Source organism: Cryptomeria japonica, chromosome 5 (assembly GCF_030272615.1).
Source record: "Cryptomeria japonica chromosome 5, Sugi_1.0, whole genome shotgun sequence".
NCBI classification, from domain to species: Eukaryota; Viridiplantae; Streptophyta; class Pinopsida; order Cupressales; family Cupressaceae; genus Cryptomeria; species Cryptomeria japonica.
The window spans coordinates 474,859,601-474,880,186 of NC_081409.1; the positions used below are offsets into that span (position 1 = coordinate 474,859,601).

The 20,586-nt window shown below is 36.3% G+C and overlaps 1 protein-coding gene across 3 annotated transcripts in view; it reads left to right on the forward strand.

The window, feature by feature from the left end:
* LOC131049864 (uncharacterized) overlaps positions 1-20,586 on the forward strand; it is a 268,522-nt gene that overhangs the window by 125,289 nt on the left and 122,647 nt on the right. For all 3 annotated transcript variants that reach the window (XR_009106814.2, XM_057983957.2, XM_057983949.2), the window contains exons 6-7: positions 7,623-7,689; positions 8,030-8,263. Coding sequence is in view for 2 of the 3 variants with exons in the window: in XM_057983957.2 (XP_057839940.2) it covers positions 7,623-7,689; positions 8,030-8,263 (301 nt within the window). In the remaining variant the exon portion in view is untranslated. The remainder of the gene's footprint in view (positions 1-7,622; positions 7,690-8,029; positions 8,264-20,586) is intronic.

A 20,586-nucleotide genomic window follows, 5' to 3' on the forward strand; every position in this document is an offset into this window, starting at 1 on the left:
ATTCATTCATAGGCAGCAGATTATCAGTTAGGTCACAGCGAACTCCATATCTAATTGGTAATCACAGCGAACTCCATGTATGTGCAGATCTAATTGGTGATCACAGTGAACTCCATGTATGTGCAGCAGATCTAATTGGTGATCACAAGTTATCATCAAAGACAGGGATCTCCATTGAAGGCTCAAGCAAAGGACTGTGAACTAGTTGAAAGGTGAATGCACAGCAAGACAAGTCAGAAGGACTGTAAATCATGATCACTGTCAACAAACTAGCTGTGTAGTCTTCTATATCATCTTCTTTGTGACTGCAACTTCTATACTTCAGATAAGTGTGTAATTGTCAATTGAATCTAAAACCATAATCAGATCTGAGGATCTTTTTTGGCTGGGTTGTTCCTCCTAGGAGGTTTTCCCAGGGTAACTTTGTCTTGTCTCTTTTGCATTCATTTCTTACTATGCTTAAATCTGAAAACCAATAAATCTAATTAACCTAGTTAGAAACAAATTCTGATTTTCTGAGTTTCATCTAATCTGAAAGTACTAAAATTAACATGGTATCAGAGCCAGGTCCAGGCTAGGAGCCCCAAGCACACGGGAGGTGTGGCTTAAGGGGGGGTGTTGGTGTTGGAAATAAGCCACACCCGGACCGACGATGGACTGGTCCAAGAGGGGCCAGTAGCTCAGTGGTAGAGCACTCTAGCAGCGTATGGAAGGTCCTAGGTTCGAGTCCTAGCTGGTCCATGTCTCAACATGGTATCAGAGCTATAGGCTAGATCAACTTTCAATTTTCAGAATTAGTACTTTTTTATTTCTAGATTGTTGTCTCATTCACAGGTCAGGTTAATGGGGCTGGAAGTTGAAGATAGGCTTGATGGAAATATCAGAGATAGGTTCGTACTAACCAGCGATCAGATTTAATCATGTAATTTCAGTCTCTTGTCCTTTCCTTCTTTGATGACATGTTTGTAAATATAAGGATCTCTCAATAAGACGAATTTGATAACAATGAAAACATTAAATGAACGAATCTTCTATTTTAGTCCTTGTTAAACCAAATATTATAAGAGGATGCTTGGTTAATTAAGATTGTTGTTAAGGGCTTATTATTTTGGTTTGCAACTTTATGTAGTGGTTAAGATCTGATTTAAATAAGAGTTGCAGATCTGATTGTGAAAGGGTGTGTCTCTTGCCAAAGAACATACATGATGAGGAGGTGTGACCTCTCCCTCATATTGAGAGACATAAAGGAAAGAAATCAAAGCATCCAGTGATATCACCTCGGATTGGATTGGATCATAACTATTTTTAAGTTATAGGTAGTAACATCGTTGTTCTAGGTGGTATGCATGGGGATGTGCTTAGTGCATGCTTAATATATGATACCTAATAATGATCTTATGCAGAATTTAATAATAATATTAATATGGACTGCAATATGTATGACAGTTATACTTAATTTCATTCATAATACATGACAAGTTAGTAAACTTACAGCCTAATACTTGTTACTACTGTCAGTATTTAAGAAAGTTGAGAATGGAGTTGTTTCCAAAGAGGGGCAGTCTAAATCCGATCAATAGGATGATTCCCAAGATAGGGTAAGGATCAGCATCCCGTAAACTTTGAGGGTATGGTCCCAAGATAGGGTAAGGGCTTGGAACTGTAAACCTTGAGGGAGCCTATTGTATCTTGGTCTCTGAGTGCTTTGGTAAAATAGCCATCCCCTTCTTCCTTAGAACTGAAGTAGTAACGTAGGTTGACTCTTGCATTAAGAATTATGGATGATAAAATTAATTATCTAGTATGATATAATTAGTTCTCTAGTATGGTAAATGAACAATTTACTTATCAATAATTGATAAATTAATTGAAGTCATAAGTATTTTGAAATAGATTAAATTATGGTTAAAACAGACCTAAACCTAGTAGGGGAAATTTTGTGTATGTGCCTGTCTGTGACCTGATCAATTAAATACTAAAATTAAATATGGAAGTATGCCCACATTAAATATCTAGTGCTTAATTGTTCCAATGAGTGAGATCAAAACAAAGAAGAAAAGTTGAACTTCATATATTTGTAAAGACATTGCGAACTTGAATATTTCCTCTCTGTTTTGAACTTCGTTTAATTTCTGTGTGCCTTTATCTATGTGCATAAGGGAAAATAAGCCAGTTACATAAGTATCGCTGCTAATTGAGTAAATGAAGTATTCATTAATGCCATAAATAAGTGAGTTAGGAATTTATTGTTCAATGCTTGTATTTGCTGTTGGATATCTAGAGGTTGATCTGAAATCCCTTATCAGAATTATTTTATTATATACTGTAGCTTACTAATTGCTATTGATTCATGGAAGTATAGGCTCTCACTATCATTGCTTGGTTAGTATCTTCATTGGTAAGTATACTTCTTATAAACATTCTATTATTACTTCCTCACCTATGATCTGATTGAGTTTTGACTATCAATTGAATGATTCTATAATAGCTACATAAAACTGACTTTTCAGTTGAGTATTTACTATCATGAAGTGTGAAGTATGGTGATGTACAAGTTTTCAAGGTTATGTGTTACAGGCTGGCTATTTTAATTTGTGTCTTATAAGTATTGTTTCAGCATTCTATGGATCATTGGTTATACTCTTAAAAAGAACGCATCTAACTCATCATGAATGTTGTGATCCTCAACCAAGGTCATTTTTATATAACCTCATATAGTAGGTGATGTATGTCGAGGAGCAAGGCCTTACTGACATCAGATATCCATAAGCTTGGATTGATGTGACTTCAGAGGGAGCTTTGAAGTAAGGCATAAGGATCTTCTCACTCAATTAGAAGAAGTTTGAGGATATGTCCTGATCATAATTACACCATGGGTCCAATTCATAAAAGGTGAAGTTGGCATTTCTCATCCTTGTTTATGAATAATTATGATCTATGATGCTTGGCTATCAGTCTGATATTGAGGATTAAGAGGGAGCCCTATGACCTTCAGTAAAACTTTTGGTATGAAAGAGTATTTGATAAGCCTAGGGTTTTTGTATAGATTCTAACCTGTTCCTTAAAGTATTTGAAATGTTAATTCTGATGATCAAACTCTGACATAAAGATAGTCTCATGATTTAATATAAGAAAGAATTAGCTCAGAATTGAGATAAAAGATCTAAACCTAAAATGCATTACTTCTAGGTTAGAAGTGTGGCAAGGATCTAATGAAATTATTCTAAGTCAAGTTTTCTATTGTTGTGTCAGAATTATGGATTATAAACTTATATGGAAACTAACTTGAAGAAGTTGAGTATGTCTGCAACCAACTATGATCTTGCAGATTCATCTGAATAGAGGTAGGTTGATTGGCTAGTGCTTCAGCTAAGCATATTGTTGCAAGCAAGCATATTTTGATGTTTGCAAGACACAATTGATTATGGGCTGAAGCTGCTTAGGTTCAGATTGGTCAAGAAGTGTTACGGACAAGGAAAACACTTCAAGCATTCACCCGCTGTGATCTCTTGGACCTACAGGGACAGTCCTCAGTTGCATTAAGTATTATTGTAGCTAAATACATTGTTGCAAGTGTTGCATCAAGAGAAGCAGTGTGGTTTCTCAAAATTATTGTTATGCTGTTTTAATTTGTTATCAAAATTGTATAGTGATACTTGACAATTCAGTGTTTTATGGTAGGACAATCCTGTGTTGCAGATGTTCTCACCAAGTCTCTTGAAGCTTGAGATAGACTTGGAGCTATGGAGAACACCGCTTTGGTTGAGAGCGAGTCTCAACCTCTGTGATACATTGTGTTGTATCAACCACCCTCTGCGGGAAATGTAAGGTGGTATTGTAAACTTCTCAGGGAGAAGTGTAATTAGTAACCATCCTCTGCGGGCAATGTAAGATGGTATTGTAAATGTTAAACCATTTTCTGCGGGCAATGTAAGATGGTATTGTAATCTTCTCAGGGAGAAGTGTAATTGGTAACCATCCTCTGCGGGCAATGTAAGATGGTATTGTAATCATCTTAGGGAGAAGTATAATTGTTAACCATCCTCTGCGGGCAATGTAAGATGGTAGAAAAGATCCTCTCCACCCTTTTGCGGGCAATGTAAGGTGGATCCAGTATATGCTTGTGTGCGAGCTGGAAGATTATGTTATGTAGTTCCATTCTATGCTTGTGTGCAAGATGGAAGACTAAAATATTTCGATTATGTTTATTCCATTCTTTGCTTGTGTGCAAGATGGAGGACTATGTTTTCATTTCATGCTTATGGAGAGCAATGATTATGTATCTCCATTCTATGCTTGGGTGCAAGATGGAAGATTATGATGTTACATTCTTCTTTGGGAGAAGACTGAGGTAAAGACAATGTATGATGGATATACACGATTGATGGCATGGAAAGAATCCATGATGTGCATGAATAATTGTGCATGTATTCATGACTTGCAAGTGTGCATCCACTCTCCACAGGCAGTACAAGATGGATACTATGGGCTACTATTTGTGGCTACTTGTTGTGATCCTCTCTCAGGAATATTTGAAGTTGACAGCTAAGTTCAAATTACAATTTAAACATTGTATGTATTACTTAGGGCTGGGCCCTAATCTTGTAACCAGGTTGTAAGATTATCTTTCTCCCTAGTTAAGAGGGAGTGTTGATTGTAACTAGGTAGAATGCGGATTCCAATTGCCTTAAGGCAACATTGGAATCTGCCAAGGGTTGGGCCCTTCTCCTCTCACACGCTACTCTTAGGGCTGGGCCCTTCTCATCCCACACGCCACTCTTAGGGCTGGGCCCTATACATCACGCACTCCTTAACACCACGCTACTCCTCAATACCACACTACGTGCAAGATAACATGCTTACATGAATAAGGCCGACCCTATCTAATAAAGGGTTTCAGTTAAAGTGATGCAAATAAATTAAAGGTTATTAATTCATCATAAGCCGACTTGATTAGGAGTGGTTGCTCTCCTATAAATAAGACATATACCTCTCACAATATCAATAATGCAGTTTTCAAGTAAATGTGAAATATGTCCTTCTTGGGTAGCGAACTCCTTTGTAAGCAGCAGATCATGGCGAACTTCATTCATAGGCAGCAGATTATCAGTTAGGTCACAGCGAACTCCATATCTAATTGGTAATCACAGCGAACTCCATGTATGTGCAGATCTAATTGGTGATCACAGTGAACTCCATGTATGTGCAGCAGATCTAATTGGTGATCACAAGTTATCATCAATGACAGGGATCTCCATTGAAGGCTCAAGCAAAGGACTGTGAACTAGTTGAAAGGTGCATGCACAGCAAGACAAGTTAGAAGGACTGTAAATCATGATCACTGTCAACAAACTAGCTGTGTAGTCTTCTATATCATCTTCCTTGTGACTGCAACTTCTATACTTCAGATAAGTGTGTAATTGTCAATTGAATCTAAAACCATAATCAGATCTGAGGATCTTTTCTGGCTGGGTTTTTCCTCCTAGGAGGTTTTCCCAGGGTAACTTTGTCTTGTCTCTTTTGCATTCATTTCTTACTATGCTTAAATCTGAAAACCAATAAATCTAATTAACCTAGCTAGAAACAAATTCTGATTTTCTGAGTTTCATCTAATCTGAAAGTACTAAAATTAACACTTTTCCTTTATGACTTGAATCTTTAAATTTACAGAAGTCAATTTTATTTATCTTTTTTGCAATTTTTAATGTGGTACAAAATCTCCTTCAGGACAAACTTTTTTGAGGGCTATTGTGATACACAATTTTTAGCCTTTGTGAGAGGAATTTCATTTCTTTCTATTTCAATTCCTATCTTAAAAGCTAAGGTGAGTTTTTTTGGGTATTTGGTTGGGGATTTCTCAGTGGAACATCGAAGTTTACCTGTAAAGGGTTTTGAGGGAGTCTTTTTATTAGGTAAAGGAGCCATTTGCCTCTTCACCTCACCTCGCCTTTTTATAGAATAATAGAAACATCATTTAAAAAAGTAGGGAAAATATTATGTAATGGAAACTTCGATCCAATATTGAGATCTGAAAATATGGCTGGAAAGTAGAAGACAGTTTTCTCTTTCCTGTAAGGGTAAAGGGACTGGTTATCATCCCAGAGCTAGTTTCTCTCTAGTTACAAGCAAGAGATAGCTAATTCTACAACAACTGAGACATGAGCTGCCATGTCTAGACTTTATACATTTATTAATGAAGGATTAATCATTTCTGGCTCCTGTATCATATCATCCATTGATAGGGATGCACATACCAGGTTTTGGAGCTGATGTAACGTTTGTACTAGGCTCTCATCTTAATGTTACACAATGGGTTTTAAGCATCTTTAACCTCTCGAGAAAAAAATCGAAGTGTTTCTCTTTCCTCTATAATGTCCTATATGTTGTCTTCTTATTGCTTGTTCCTCCAGTCTGTTTTCTTCCTTCCTCAAACAGCGAAACCTTTGTCTTAAAAGAAACAGAGCATAATTTGTATCTCAAGCTATTGTAAGGCCTGGAAAAATGTTTTCAACATAGAAGAGGTCAGGCGATGGAGTATTTCATTTTGTCTCTTCTGAAGAAGGGCCTGAAAAAAAGTCTTTAATGGTGGGCAAGTAATGACGAGGGAGCTGCATGCTAACTCTTTAAGACTCTGTACACAAGCCAGAAGTGCTTGAAGAGAAAAATGCTTCCACACTAGTGTTTTCCATTGGAGGAATATCATCAGAGATTTGAATTCTGCAAATCCTGTGCATGAAAAGGAGCAGAACACTTTGAATTTGAGCCATATTTCAGATTCTTAGTGTCCAGTAAGGGGATTAAGCACTTGAAGACTACATGTTTCCATAGTGCTGTAGGCAGTCACATAGGCCAAACTAGCTTCAAAATCCTCTATTAGTAGAAAGGAATTATCTCTTTTTTAATAAGATCTTGATGGCAGGTGGGGTTGCAGTTCATTTGTTAGCGCTCCTCAAGGAGCAAGGAATCCATGAACCTCAAAAGCAGCCTCTCTTAACCTCATCTCACCTTGGTTGAAGCTCCACATGTTGGGCTTTTAATTCAGACCATTTTTGATGATATACACTAACCTGCAAAGTATTATGCCATCCTAAGGGAGCTATAAAGTTCATTGCTAGACAAAAAAAGAAATAAACAAAGCAATGTTTTTAAAATAAGGTTGCATTTATTAGTTTTTGCTGCTTGTTTTTAGGGGCATATTCTATAGCTTGAATTTTTTACCATAAAATATTCTTGCTACATGGTTTTATTTCCGGGAAGCTTCCATGTAAGAATAATTTATAAATGTCTCAGGTTAGTGAAGCGTACCTAGATGGTTGATGTTTTAAATATTAATAGCTGAGAAGGGCTTATGTCTTTTTTGTTTTGACCCTTATTGTATTTTTTTAGGATTGCTATTGATGTATTTGAAAATAGAAACTCTACAGAATATTTTTACATATTATTTGCTAATCCTTTCACTGGTAGTGCATGTTTGTGGACAAATATCCTAAAAGAATTGTATTTTAAGGACAACAAGCTTGGATTCATGCAAATGCGTACCAAATTTTAATTTTAAAGCTAAGCACTTTATTTTTTGGATTACATTTAGTTTTGATGGTACTGTTTTTGTATTTGTTTCCTAGTTTTGAAGCTTGTATAGAATGGGCTCGTTTACAATTTGAAGAAATGTTTTCAAACAACATCAAACAGGTACGATTTTGTTACGCTATAGTTTTATTAAAAGGTTGTGTTATAATGTACATGGGAGGCCTTCCAACTTACCTAAGTTATGAGAGTTCTCATTCCATTAATAAATACACAATTATATTTGGCAGTGGTTTGACCTCAAGATCTATTTTGCTGTTGGAAGCATGAAAATATTTAAAATTAGAAGATGGCCTCAAGGCCAGTTACATTTGCAATATTAATTTTGGAATTGCAGTGGAAGGTTACAAACTTACAATATGTGGGTGTTGCATGTGTTTGAATATAAATTTTTAGCTGGCTTTAATTGATATATATATTACACTTCTTCATTTGGGAGATACAGCTTTGCTACAATTTCCCAATTGACATGAGAACAACAGCTGGGGCTTCCTTTTGGAGTGGCACAAAAAGGTTGCCAAGAGCTTTAGATTTTGATCCAGAGGATCCTTTGCACATGGATTTTGTCATTGCTGCCGCAAACTTACAGGCAACTGTATATGGACTTAGAGGATGCACGGATCACAACCATTTTATGCAAATCCTTCAAAAGATTGACATACCAGTCTTCAAACCCAAGGTAAGAAATTATTCCCAAAGTATATATAGAGGTTGCCAACCTTTTCGTTTCTCATATACATATTGCATTTTTTAAATTATGATTGTATGTGGATTATTGTAACAGCATAAAGTTAATAATAAATCAAATTGTGGGTGAAGCATTGTTGTTTTCTGTTTCACACATTTAAAAGTAATAAAGGAAATTATATTGCAAGGCCAGTCATACTTCTGGTGGAATTTACATCTCAAATTCCCCTCTCAATCCCTTGCATTTCACAGGAATGGTGATTTATCTTACAGGGGATCTGTGTTATTATAAAAAGATATGAATGCCTATGTTTTTTTGGTTTTGGTTTGCATGCTTTGTCTCAATTTCATTAAGTTTGATTTTGTTTCTGTGGAAATAAGATATAACGGATAGATATATATGTTAATGAGGAAGAGATGTGTTCCTATATGTAATCATCAAAGCATCATTGAATAATATGAATATTATCTCCTTGAAGTATTAGTGATCAGCACTCACCAGGGTGGGAGTAGAAAATAACTGTATTACGCAGAATATTCCATTTTATAAATGAAAAAAAATCTGTCCCTATTTCATCTAAAAAAGAATATAATGTCAGGGTAGAGAATTGGTAATTGTGTCTGGAAAAACTCTCACAACCTGGTACTCTAAAGCATGGCAAAGCTCGAAAACTATCTGCTCATAAAATGATGTCACCATAACCAATGCAGAAAATCAAGGGCAGCGGTGATCATTATGTAATCCCTCAGAAACATGGGAAATGTAAACATGGAAATCTCTAAAAGGACATCTCCTATGACTAGATCATCTCTAGCAACCAATTCCAACCACCAAATACTCCACTGCTGGCCTAAAAAGACAAACCAACACAACTGTGGACAAGGATCCGAAGTCATGTGCAGGCTGATCGGAAAGTGGACAACAGTACTAACTCTGAAATTCGCCTCGCTACTCCAATTCTGAGACAACTACTCACTGCTTTTAACATCCATGATCAACTCCAACCACATCATTGGAATCCAAAAAAGCTCTATCTTGGATTATCAAATGTCCAATCAGCACTCATCTCAGAAAGTGGGCTGTCAATCAACTGAAGATCATCATAAACCTTATGCTCCACCCAAACATCTTGCTGTTTCAAACTTACATTTTCAGATTTTTTAGGACAATTTCCAATTTCAAACTTATCCTGAATGCAATCAAACTCCTCCATTATTTGTTTGATCTCCTTGGCCCTTTCTTTGTTCTCCTATTCTCTGAATTGTTTGGCCTCATAGAGCTGTTCATTTGCTTCACGAAGTGCCTCTTGGACACTTTCCAAAGCAAGCTTCGTGGAATCAAGCTCAATGGTGAGCTCACTAACCTCTCCCCTTAATTGTCCAGTCGTAGACAAAGTCTCATCCACAAAATTGGTGGCTACATCTATATCATGCATCATATGTAAGAAAGCTTATTTTATTCCCTCTATTGTACTCTTCATCATGTGCAAATCAGCAATTCTTGGTGTCTCGAAGGCAAAGGCTAAAGACTACGACTATGCTGCCAAGGCGAACGCTAGACTAACCAAAACACCTAACCTACCCAGCAAAAAGAGGGGTCCCCATTTGCAATGGGACGATGTGTGAAAATGTCACCACAGTACCCTTGAGTGACTTTGGGATCTCTATATGGAGCAACTCTTGATGTCACTTAAAGGCTACGAGAATTATAATATTTGGGACCCAATGCAAAGGCAAGAAGATACAACAGAGTTTTCATTTTGTTCCATCTCTCTACAATGTTTTTTTGTAGTGTTTTGAAGAAATTTCCTGCAGGATCTTACTCTTTTGCATTTATGATTGTTAAAATTAGAATCAGAAAGCTACAAACTCAGACAATTAAAACTAAGAAAGCTTAAGAGAACAAGAAACACCACAAATTATCCTGGGAGAACCCTCCACCTGAGGGTGAAAAACCCAGCCACACCAAAAATAGATTTTATTGAACACTCAAAATAACTACATAGCTCTCACACTTAGTAGACAATCATTTAACAATGATTGATAATGCTCAAATTGAAGATGACCATCAGAAAACTGCTTACAAAATAAGATTAAAGAAGATGCTAATTGAACAAATCTCCACACACCAATGAACATAGCCGAACATGGTTAATTATCTCGAAAGGCTAAAGAATATGCAAGATCACAACACCCAAGTTCTGAGTCTTTTATCAAAGATCATCAAAACAGAATGTCGATCACCTTCATTATGATCCTCGACATATCAATAAATAGCTCACCACAAGACCCGATAAGGCTCACGAAGAAGACGGAAGGCCAAGCATTAAGGAAGATGTCGGTTACACACCGACGTATACCACGAACCGTTGAACTCCAGCGGAAGAAAAGAAACGTTTTACCAACTGATACAAGGTCTGTGACAGCATTCAAAGACTTTGATACATGAAATATGATCAGTGACAGATGTAATACGAAACCGAAACATTTTCCAGCTATTGATGTGTTAAAAGTAGATAGCATTGGTCGGTTGAATCAAATGTTTAATTGGCCTTAGACATTTGCCTTGTAAATCTATCCTTATTCAAATGAATATCCAAGAATCTTGGTCATATTGATTCAGAGGGAGTGGACTATGTTGAAATAGTTTCTCTAGTAATTAATCAGAGAATTATGATTCATGAGATGAAATATAATGGATATAGACTGGAAGGTCCTTATACTAACTCCTAGGTCATGGTAATTATGAATAGATGAATACTTGACAAGCTTCGAATACACCAAGAGTGATGTAGACTCCAACCTTGTATTTCATGAAAGGTCAAGGTATGTGGAAAGGTATGCTATTCAGTTAAGATACATTAGTACTAATGAGCAAACGATGGACATTCTCACCAAACCTCTTCTTAGTATAAACTGTGTGTACTTTTGAGGTAAACTTGGTATGGTAGACAATGTGGCTTTAGCTGAGATTGAGTCTCAGCTACATTAATTTGTTTTCATAATACTAATGTATTCTCTTAAGATGGTTTAAGTGTAAACTCTTATTAATAAAATTTTATTAATCTGATATGGTTCATGATTAGTGTCATGTGTGTGACTCCATGACTACATTGGTTCAGTGTTTGTTGAGCCCCTGTGAACATTATTTGGAGGTGAAGATCTCTTAATGATGGACACTTGTATTCCTGATCTTTATTGTAAGGTGACGATCTAACAATATTGATCTTACCATCATGATGGATATCATGAGACGTGATATCTGTGGACATGTCATGATGGTTGTCATCTCTAAGTAATATCTGTTCATGGTGGATGTCATGAGAAATGATATCCGTGGATATGCCATGCTAGATGATGTTACTAACAGAGATGTTCATGGTGGATATTATGTGGCGTAATATCCGTGGACATGCCATGAATCAATATCCTTAAATTTGCTATTAAGGTGGATATCATGAGACGTGATATCTGTGGACAAGCCATAATGGTGGGTATTACATTATGAGATCATGGTGGATATCATGAGACGTGATATCCGTGGATATGCCATATCTCCTGATATCACAGTGAGGTGATATCTCTCTCTTATAGATGAATCTATTGTGATCACAATAAGGTGTTGTAGAATATAAGAATATCCTCCCTTGCTAAGAGGGAGTGTTAAAAGTAGATAGCATCGGTCGGTTGAATCAAATGTTTAACTGGCCTTAGACATTTGCCTTTTAAATCTATCCTTCATATAGATAATCTATGTTATCAATTATTGATCGGTTAATCTTATAATTAATATATTAATCAATATTATGAATGATTAGTAACAACCTTGTGTTACTAATCATTCGTAATATTAATTATTTACTTTACCGATTCATTGATAGCTTGTATTTATCGGTTCTTTTTGTTTGACCGATTAGAATCGACGCTTTACATTGGGTTGAGTGTTTTGTTAAGAACTAACGTTTTGATTGTTTGTGATTGGGCATTGGTTTACATTGCCGACGTGACTCCACATAGGAGTCACTCCACATAGGAGTCACTCCACATAGGAGTCACTCCACATAGGAGTCACGACTCCTTGTGGAATCATGGCGGTCCCACAAGACTCCTTTGTGGGTCACCATCGACATAATATACTATGTTGTCGATGGCAATGAAGGATAATAACAACAGATCGATATACAATATACTCAGAGAGAAACAGATTGACCTTCTTCATAGGTAAAGAATATATATTGCAGATCGACCTTCATCACGGGTGATATAGAGACAACGTGTAGATCAATTCTTTGACAGCATGCAGATTGAATTGTATGAGAATTACTGTTTACACTGTATTCTGCAACAACATAGATTAAAGGCAAAGTTGATAAGTGCAATCAATATTATCATATGTAGTAGACTATATCATTCTTAACTTAAAAATTACCTATATACAATTCTGATCAAAATTAACACGATGAAGCAAATCGAATACAAATGAGAGCTCAAGAATTTCATAAATACGGCAAGCATGATATCTACTGAAGTTGCAGTCTTTAACACTCCCTCTTAACAAAGGAGATATCATTTACAGATATTCAAGTCGATTTTCTCAACATGACAAACAAAATATGAAAACAACAAAATTTAATCACGGATTCTCTCAACGTGATAGGCATCATGGATTCACTCGACATGATGTTCATCATGGCTACTCCCATGGATGAAAAAACACAAGCTCTCATCACGGAGTCACTCAACGTGATGTTGTCACTCAACATGACATCCACTATGGCTACCCCCATAAGTGGAAAGATCCTTAAGGGATTTCACCTCAAATTTCTCCATCACAAAGAAAAATGCATTACAAGGGATTTCACCTCGAACTTCTCTCTCACAAAGAAGAACTCATTAACAACATATAAAAATTCATTGAAGCTGAGATTCTCTCTTAGCAAGAGCATCATTCTCTACAATACCAAGGTTATCTCGAAAATAACAAAACTTCACTCTAGGAAGTGGCTTGGTAAGAATGTCTGCTGTTTGCTCTTCTATGCAAATGTATTTGAGCTCCACTGCTTTCCTTTGAACCATATCTCTCAAGCAATGATATTTTATTTCCACATGCTTGGTTCTATCCTAAAAAACAGGATTAATCGAAAGCTTCACACAACTTTGATTATCACAATGAATTCTGTAGGTTCCAAAGGTTGTCCAAACAACCCTGCAAGCAATTTACGAAGCCACATTGCCTATTTAGCTGCTGTAGCAACTGCAACATATTCAACTTCAGCTGTACTTTGAGCCACACATGATTGCTTCCTGCTGCACCAGGAAATCATAGCTGAACCTAAGCTAAAACAACAACCGGAAGTGCTCTTCTTGTCAGATACACACCCTACCCAATTTGAATCAGTTAGATCTTCATAAGAAGTATATTTCAGACCATATCCCACTGTACTAGGTACGTATCTCAATATATGTTTAGCTGCAACAAAATGAAACTGTCTAGGCTCACTCATAAACTGATTGAGAGTGTAAACAACATGACAATGTCAGGCCTTGTATTGACTAAATACATCAAAGATCCAATCAATTGCCTATACATAGTAGTATCAACTAAATCTGAACTAGCTGCAACTTTATGTAACTTTTTCAGGTTTGCTTCCATGGGAGTTGCCATAGACTTGCAATCTAACATACCAGATCTTTTCAAAATGTCAATGGCATATTTACCTTGACTCAAAATGACTTTATGTGGTCTTTGCCACACTTCTAAACCAAGAAAATAATGCATCAAACCAAGATCTTTCATCTCGAATTCAGAAGTTAACTCTTTCTTACATCTAGCAATGAGATCATCCTCTCCAGTAAGAAATAAATCATCAACGTATAGAACTAAAATTAAGGCTTTATCATCAATTACCTTGAAATAGATATTTGAATCTGCATCATTTTTGAGAAAACCCAAGCTCAACAAATACAATCACTTCTTTCATACCAAGCACGTGGAGCTTGCTTAAGGCCATATAAGTCCTTTTTCAATTTGCATACATGTGATTCTTTCTCATGAATCATAGATCCACCTGGTTGCTCAGTAAAAACTTCTTCTTCAATTACACTATTCAAGAATGCCGTCTTTACATCCATCTAATGCAATTTCCACCCTTTAACAACTGCAATAGCAATAATAGTTCTGATAGAAGTATAACGTGCTACAGGTGCAAAAGTCTCTTCATAGTCTATGCCTTCCTTTTGTGAAAAACCTCTAGCTACAAATCTAGCCTTATATTTTTCTACACTCCCATCAGCTGCATGTTTAATTTTAAACAGCCACTTAGAAGAAACAACAGATTTACCTTTGGGCCTAGGAACAATATCCCACACATCATTTTTGATAATGGATTGATACTCCTCCATCATGGCATCCTTCCACACTTGCTGATTTGAGGCTTCTTCAAAATTAGAAGGCTCAGATGCTATAAAGTGACTCATCAAAGCTACATATCCTGCAAACTTATGAGGCCTTTTACTCTCTCTGAAGGTGCCACGAGGGGTTGCATATTTTTCATCCTCTTCCATAGTGTTTTGAACCCACAAAGGTCTTTTCTTATTAATTGGAATATTATTGGGACCTGCAGAAGTATCTATAGAATCAATTGGATCACCAGGATCAGCAAAGTCTTCTAAATCTGTATTCTCCCTCTAAATCTCTGAAGGTGAATCCGTCAGCCATATCTATGTCTTGAGATGACTCAAAGTCTTCTCTATTAGATTCCATGTTAGACTCTTTGGATTTCTTGCAAGCTACATCTTCATCAAAAGACACATCCCTGCAGATTTCAATTTGCTTTTGACCTGGAATGTAGATTCTGTATGCTTTTGAAGATTCACTATAACCAACAAAGATGCCTTTCTTCCCTGAAGGTTCTAACTTAGTTCTTTTCTCTTTTGGAACATAAATATAGACAGGACATCCAAAAATCTTGAGATGACTAATGTCTGGTTTGATACCTAAAAAAGATTCTTCTGGAGTCACGTTGTCTAGGATTTGATGAGGACTACGGTTCTGAATGTATACTGCTGTCCTGCAAGCCTCTGCCCATAAAAAAGTTTGAAGACTTTGATCATGGATCATAGCCTTCGCTGCCTCAACCATTGTCTTGTTCTTTCTTTTAGCTACACCATTTTGTTGAGGATTATAAGGGACACAAAACTCCCTCTTAATCCCAACTTCAACACAAAAGTTATGAAATAAACCAGAAACATATTCTCCCCATTATCAGATCTTAGAATCTTTATCTTCTTGTTAGATAAATTTTCAACAAGTGCTTTAAATTCTTTAAATCTGGACAACACTTCATCAGACACTTTAGACTTAAGAAAATAAATCCAACACTTACGAGAAAAGTCATCAATGAAGGTAACATAATACCAAAAACCACTAAGGGAAGCAACTGACATAGGGCCACACAAGTCAGAGTGAATTAACTCTAGAATATCCTTTGCTCTATTTTCACTACTATAAAAAGTACTCTTAACATTCTTACCTAGAGCACATCCCTTCCCACCTTCATGGTTTTGATTAAGCTTTGGAAGACCAACAACTACCTTCTCTATTGAAGACAAAGTTCTGAAATTTAGGTGACCAAATCTTTTATGCCACAACTCACTTGAGCTTGTAGAATCATGAGCTAATGCTTGAATAGGACAAGCTGCAAGCTTCTAAAGACTATCATGACGAACACCAATCTCATGTGCAGACTGAATGCTGGTGTTCTTCTTCCATGCAAGAACTTTTCCATCAACAAAAGCAACATGATAACCCTTGTCTTCTAATGTTGAAATAGAAATCAGATTCCTCTTAATACCAGGAACAAAGAGAATATCACTCAGAAGAAGAGGAATACCAGAATCCAACGGAAAAGAAGTAGAACCAACACCCTTCATAGATTAACATGCATCATCACCAATGATAACTTGAAGATGCGAATCTTTTTCCTTCAAGTTGGGGAGGTGTTCACGATAACCAGTGATATGGCTGGAGGCTCCACTATCAATAAGCCATGTATCACTGTCAATAGGAATGCTACCGGAGAGAGCAGAAATAAATAAGAACCCTTCTGAATTTTCACTAGACTCTCTACGAGGAGAAACATTTTCAACATTTGTTGCAGCAGCTTGAGGCTTGGGTCCTGAAGGACATTCTCTAGCAAAATGACCAAATTTGTCACATCTGAAGCATTGTACCCTAGAGAGATCCTTTCTTTTCTTAGATTCGGGAGCTGAATCAAAATTTCTATCTCTGTTCCTTTTGAAGTTTCCTTTCCTTCGTCTTCTTTTAGACGTATGGGCAGTAAGAACATAATCTTCTTCATGATGAGATTTACGTCCAAATCCTCTTACCTCCAATCTGCATTCCTCTTGAATGCGATCAGCCCTCAATCGATCAAACTTGGGTAATTCATTTCTTCTATTAATACCTTGAATGAAAGATTCCAAAGAGTGAGGAAGACCATTCATGGCCAGCATAACTAGATCTTTATTCTCAATAGAATCACCAATAGCATTGAGCTGATCCTTTAATTCAGTAATCTTCATAAAGAAAGAAACAACGGATTCACCTCAATTCATTTTAATATGAAGAAGTTGACGTCTCAATGCTAGAGCTCTGCTAGTACTATTGAATTCATACAAGCTTTGAAGGCATTTGAACATATCTCTGGCTGAATTCGACTTGGATATAACAAGTACTAGATGATCCTTAATAGAATCAATTAGAATCTTTCTAGCCATGAGATTATTCTTCCTCCATTGAGCTTTCTTCATGTCATCTAAAGGTTCATCTACAATGGACTTCACATAGTTAAGAAGATCATTCTCTTCTAGCACAATAAGAATCCTGAATTTCCATGAAGTATAATTGGCTGCACCATCCAATCCGTCTTCAACTTTGAGTCCATTCACCATGATGAAAAACTTGAAATAAACAAACTAAAGCTCCAAATAAAGAGAATTTCAAAACTAAGCAATCTGATTCTGGATCTTATTTTTATACCCACTTTGATATCATGTTAAAATTAGAATCAGAAAGCTACAAACTCAGACAATGAAAACTAAGAAAGCTTAAGAGAACAAGAAACACCACAAATTATCCTGGGAAAACCCTCCACCTAAGGGTGAAAAACCCAACCACACCAAAAATAGATTTTATTGAATACTCAAAATAAGTACATAGCTCTCACACTTAGTAGACAATCATTTAACAATGATTGATAATGCTCAAATACAAGATGACCATCAGAAAACTGCTTACAAAATAAGATTGAAGAAGATGCTAATTGAACAAATCTCCGCACACTAATGAACACAGCCAAACATGGATAATTATCTTGAAAGACTAAAGAAGATGCAAGATCATAGCACCCAAGTTCTGAGTCTTTTATCAGAGATCATCAAAACAGAATGTCGATCACCTTCATTTTGACCCTTGGCATATCAATAAATAGCTCACCACAAGACTCGATAAGGCTCACGAAGAAGATGGAAGGCCAAGCATTAAGGAAGATGTCGATTACACACCGACATACACCACGAGCCGTTGAACTCTAGGGGAAGAAAATAAACGTTTTACCAGCTAATACAAGGTCGGTGACAACATTCAAAGACTTCGTTCGATAGATGAAATATGATCAGTGACAGATGTAATACGAAACCGAAACATTTTCCAGCTATTGATGAAGCAAATCGAATACAAATGAGAGCTCGAGAATTTCATAAATATTGCAAGCATGATATCTACTGAAGTTACAGTCTTTAACAATGATGACTTTCATCTTCTCAATCATTGAGTCTATGCCATCATATACCTCACCCAAACAAGGCCTATCCATGTTAGTATAATGGATCATGCTCAATATGTGCATAGTGAAGTTAAGGAGATACTCAACATGATCCCACCGAATGTTATCTAGGATTATTTTCTTAATCATTGCTGTCCTTGAAGTGCTATATTGCCTCATTTGGACTAATTTGGGTTAATGACAATTTTAGAATGTGCCTCACAAACCTTCACAAGTCATCTCAACACAATATGGAGGCAAAACAGGTCTCAACAACTTGTTTGAAAATTTTTAATTTTTTTTTTCAAAAGTTAAAATTAAAACTAAATTAAAAAGTTTACTAAAGTTAGCCATATTCATTATTTAACTTACCTTCAGCAGCTCCAATTTCGAGAATGTTATAAATATACCTTGTGAGTCTGTGACACATGGTGGTTGGTGATGAACATTTGGATCTCTTTGGCCTTTGCATACACCCTATTTGATAAGATCAATTTTGGTGCCAATTTTTTGTAGCTTTAGGTTGGCGGAGTGGACAACATCAGGTGTCCAAAAGAAACAATTTAAAAACTCACTTTAATTTAAAATAACTTCTTTTTGCTCCAAAAACACTTGTTTATGAAATAAAAAATGTATTTGATGTGCAAGGTCCCGTTATTAAGCATCCAACTGTTGAAACTTTTAATTCCCTTTCCAACGAGCTATACACTAGGCTGTTTTTAAAATTTAAGCAGCCTTAGTGAAATAATAAAATTCTAGCTCAATAATCCACCTAAATTGTGGAAAATTGTGAAATGCATCGAAATCGAAATCTGACTATACAAGAATGGTACTAATGATGAATAATGAAAATCAGAGTTAATCGGATGATTTGACTTTTTATAAATAGACAGTCTCTCCAAGAATCTTGGAGAAGACACTAGAAGCTGAAATTCACTTCAAAAAGTGTCATAGATGTCCTCAAAATCAACTGGGCTCCCAGCCAATAACAAACATCCCCTCCAACAAGGCTGGTGCACATCGAGAAAGCTAGAGCTAACTACAATGTTGTTATGACCATAAACGGGGACATTACAATATTCCATGCCTATTTTGAGTTGTTTAGACTAATTTATGTTATTGCAATGGTTTGATTTTGTAATCAAAATATTATATCAGACTTGTTCCAACAGTATATCAATCATTTATGCTCTTTTGTAATGTCCCCTTCTCCGCAGTGATTAGTTCAGTTGGCCGTTAGCTTATTTCGGAGGCCCGTAGGCTAGTCGGGAGCAAAAATTAAGGTTTCCTATTTTCTAGGAGGATTCTTTGGTGTTTTCGGGGGGTGTATGTGGGAGTTTGACAGTTTGGATTCTGGATTCCTTCTGGGTTTTCAGAGAGCTTTAGGATGGTTCAACATGCAACTGAATCTGAGGACTTTTCCAGATGTACTTTTTATAGTAAGTTGCGATGGCTTCTCAAAATGTGGTTAAAATACATTTGGACACACTTACTATTTTTAGCAGTATGCTATTTTTAGTAAGTGCTTTTTTTAATGAGGGCGAGGACACTTTATTTTTTGGGTTTTTTGAGAGCTTCGCAACAGTGTGACATGTATCTCCATCTGTTCACTTTTGGCAGACTTACAATTTTTAGTAAGTGACAATTGTTTCTCGGTTTGTGCCCTAATGGAGTTTGGAGACACTATTTTAGGGTTTCAGATTGAGCCAGTGCAACATAGGCTATTTTTAGCTGTCTAGCTTGACATCGTGATCCAGTGATTGAGTGCTATTTTTGGCAGGGTTTCTGCAGCTCAATGCAGTGGCTATATCCGACAAGGCAGTTCTTTCAGTTTGATCTCCCATACTCTTGGAGCTTATTTTGGCAAGTTCAATATTTGATGGAAAATGATGTTTTAAGTTGAATTATAACTTAAGGCAAAAATGGACGATTTATTAAAGGGATTGCTTAAGTTATATTAAAAAGTCATTTTCTCAATTATAGTGGGCGAATTCATGGTTGAGCAAAAATGTTTTATAAGTGAATTATTAATAAGGCAAGTTGGACGCCTTAGAAAGAAATATGTTAATTTTATGAAATAGTTCACTTATTTACTTTGGACGCCATAATGCACTTTATTGATATTTTTTATGAAGTATATTTACTTCCTTGTGATGGATGATTTTGGGGAAAAAAGAAATGAAATGCAAATTACAAATTTGAGAGAATTGAATGTGCATTTGGATTTGGCATCCATTTGGGAGTGAATTTGAATTTGAATTTGGAGCTTCAAAAGCTATAAATAAGAGTGTTGGGCTCTTGTTTTGGTTATCCAATCTTGTTATGATAACAAAGTATTGTCAGAATGCCGTTAGACTCTTACTTCGAGGGACGCATACCTTCTAGTGCCTCAGTTTCGTGCTTGAAAGATAGCGCCTAGCTGAATGTATGACTGTTTCTCATCTAGAGGAGCAGATTGGGCTCAACGTTGGTGAAGATCTGTGTGGTTTTA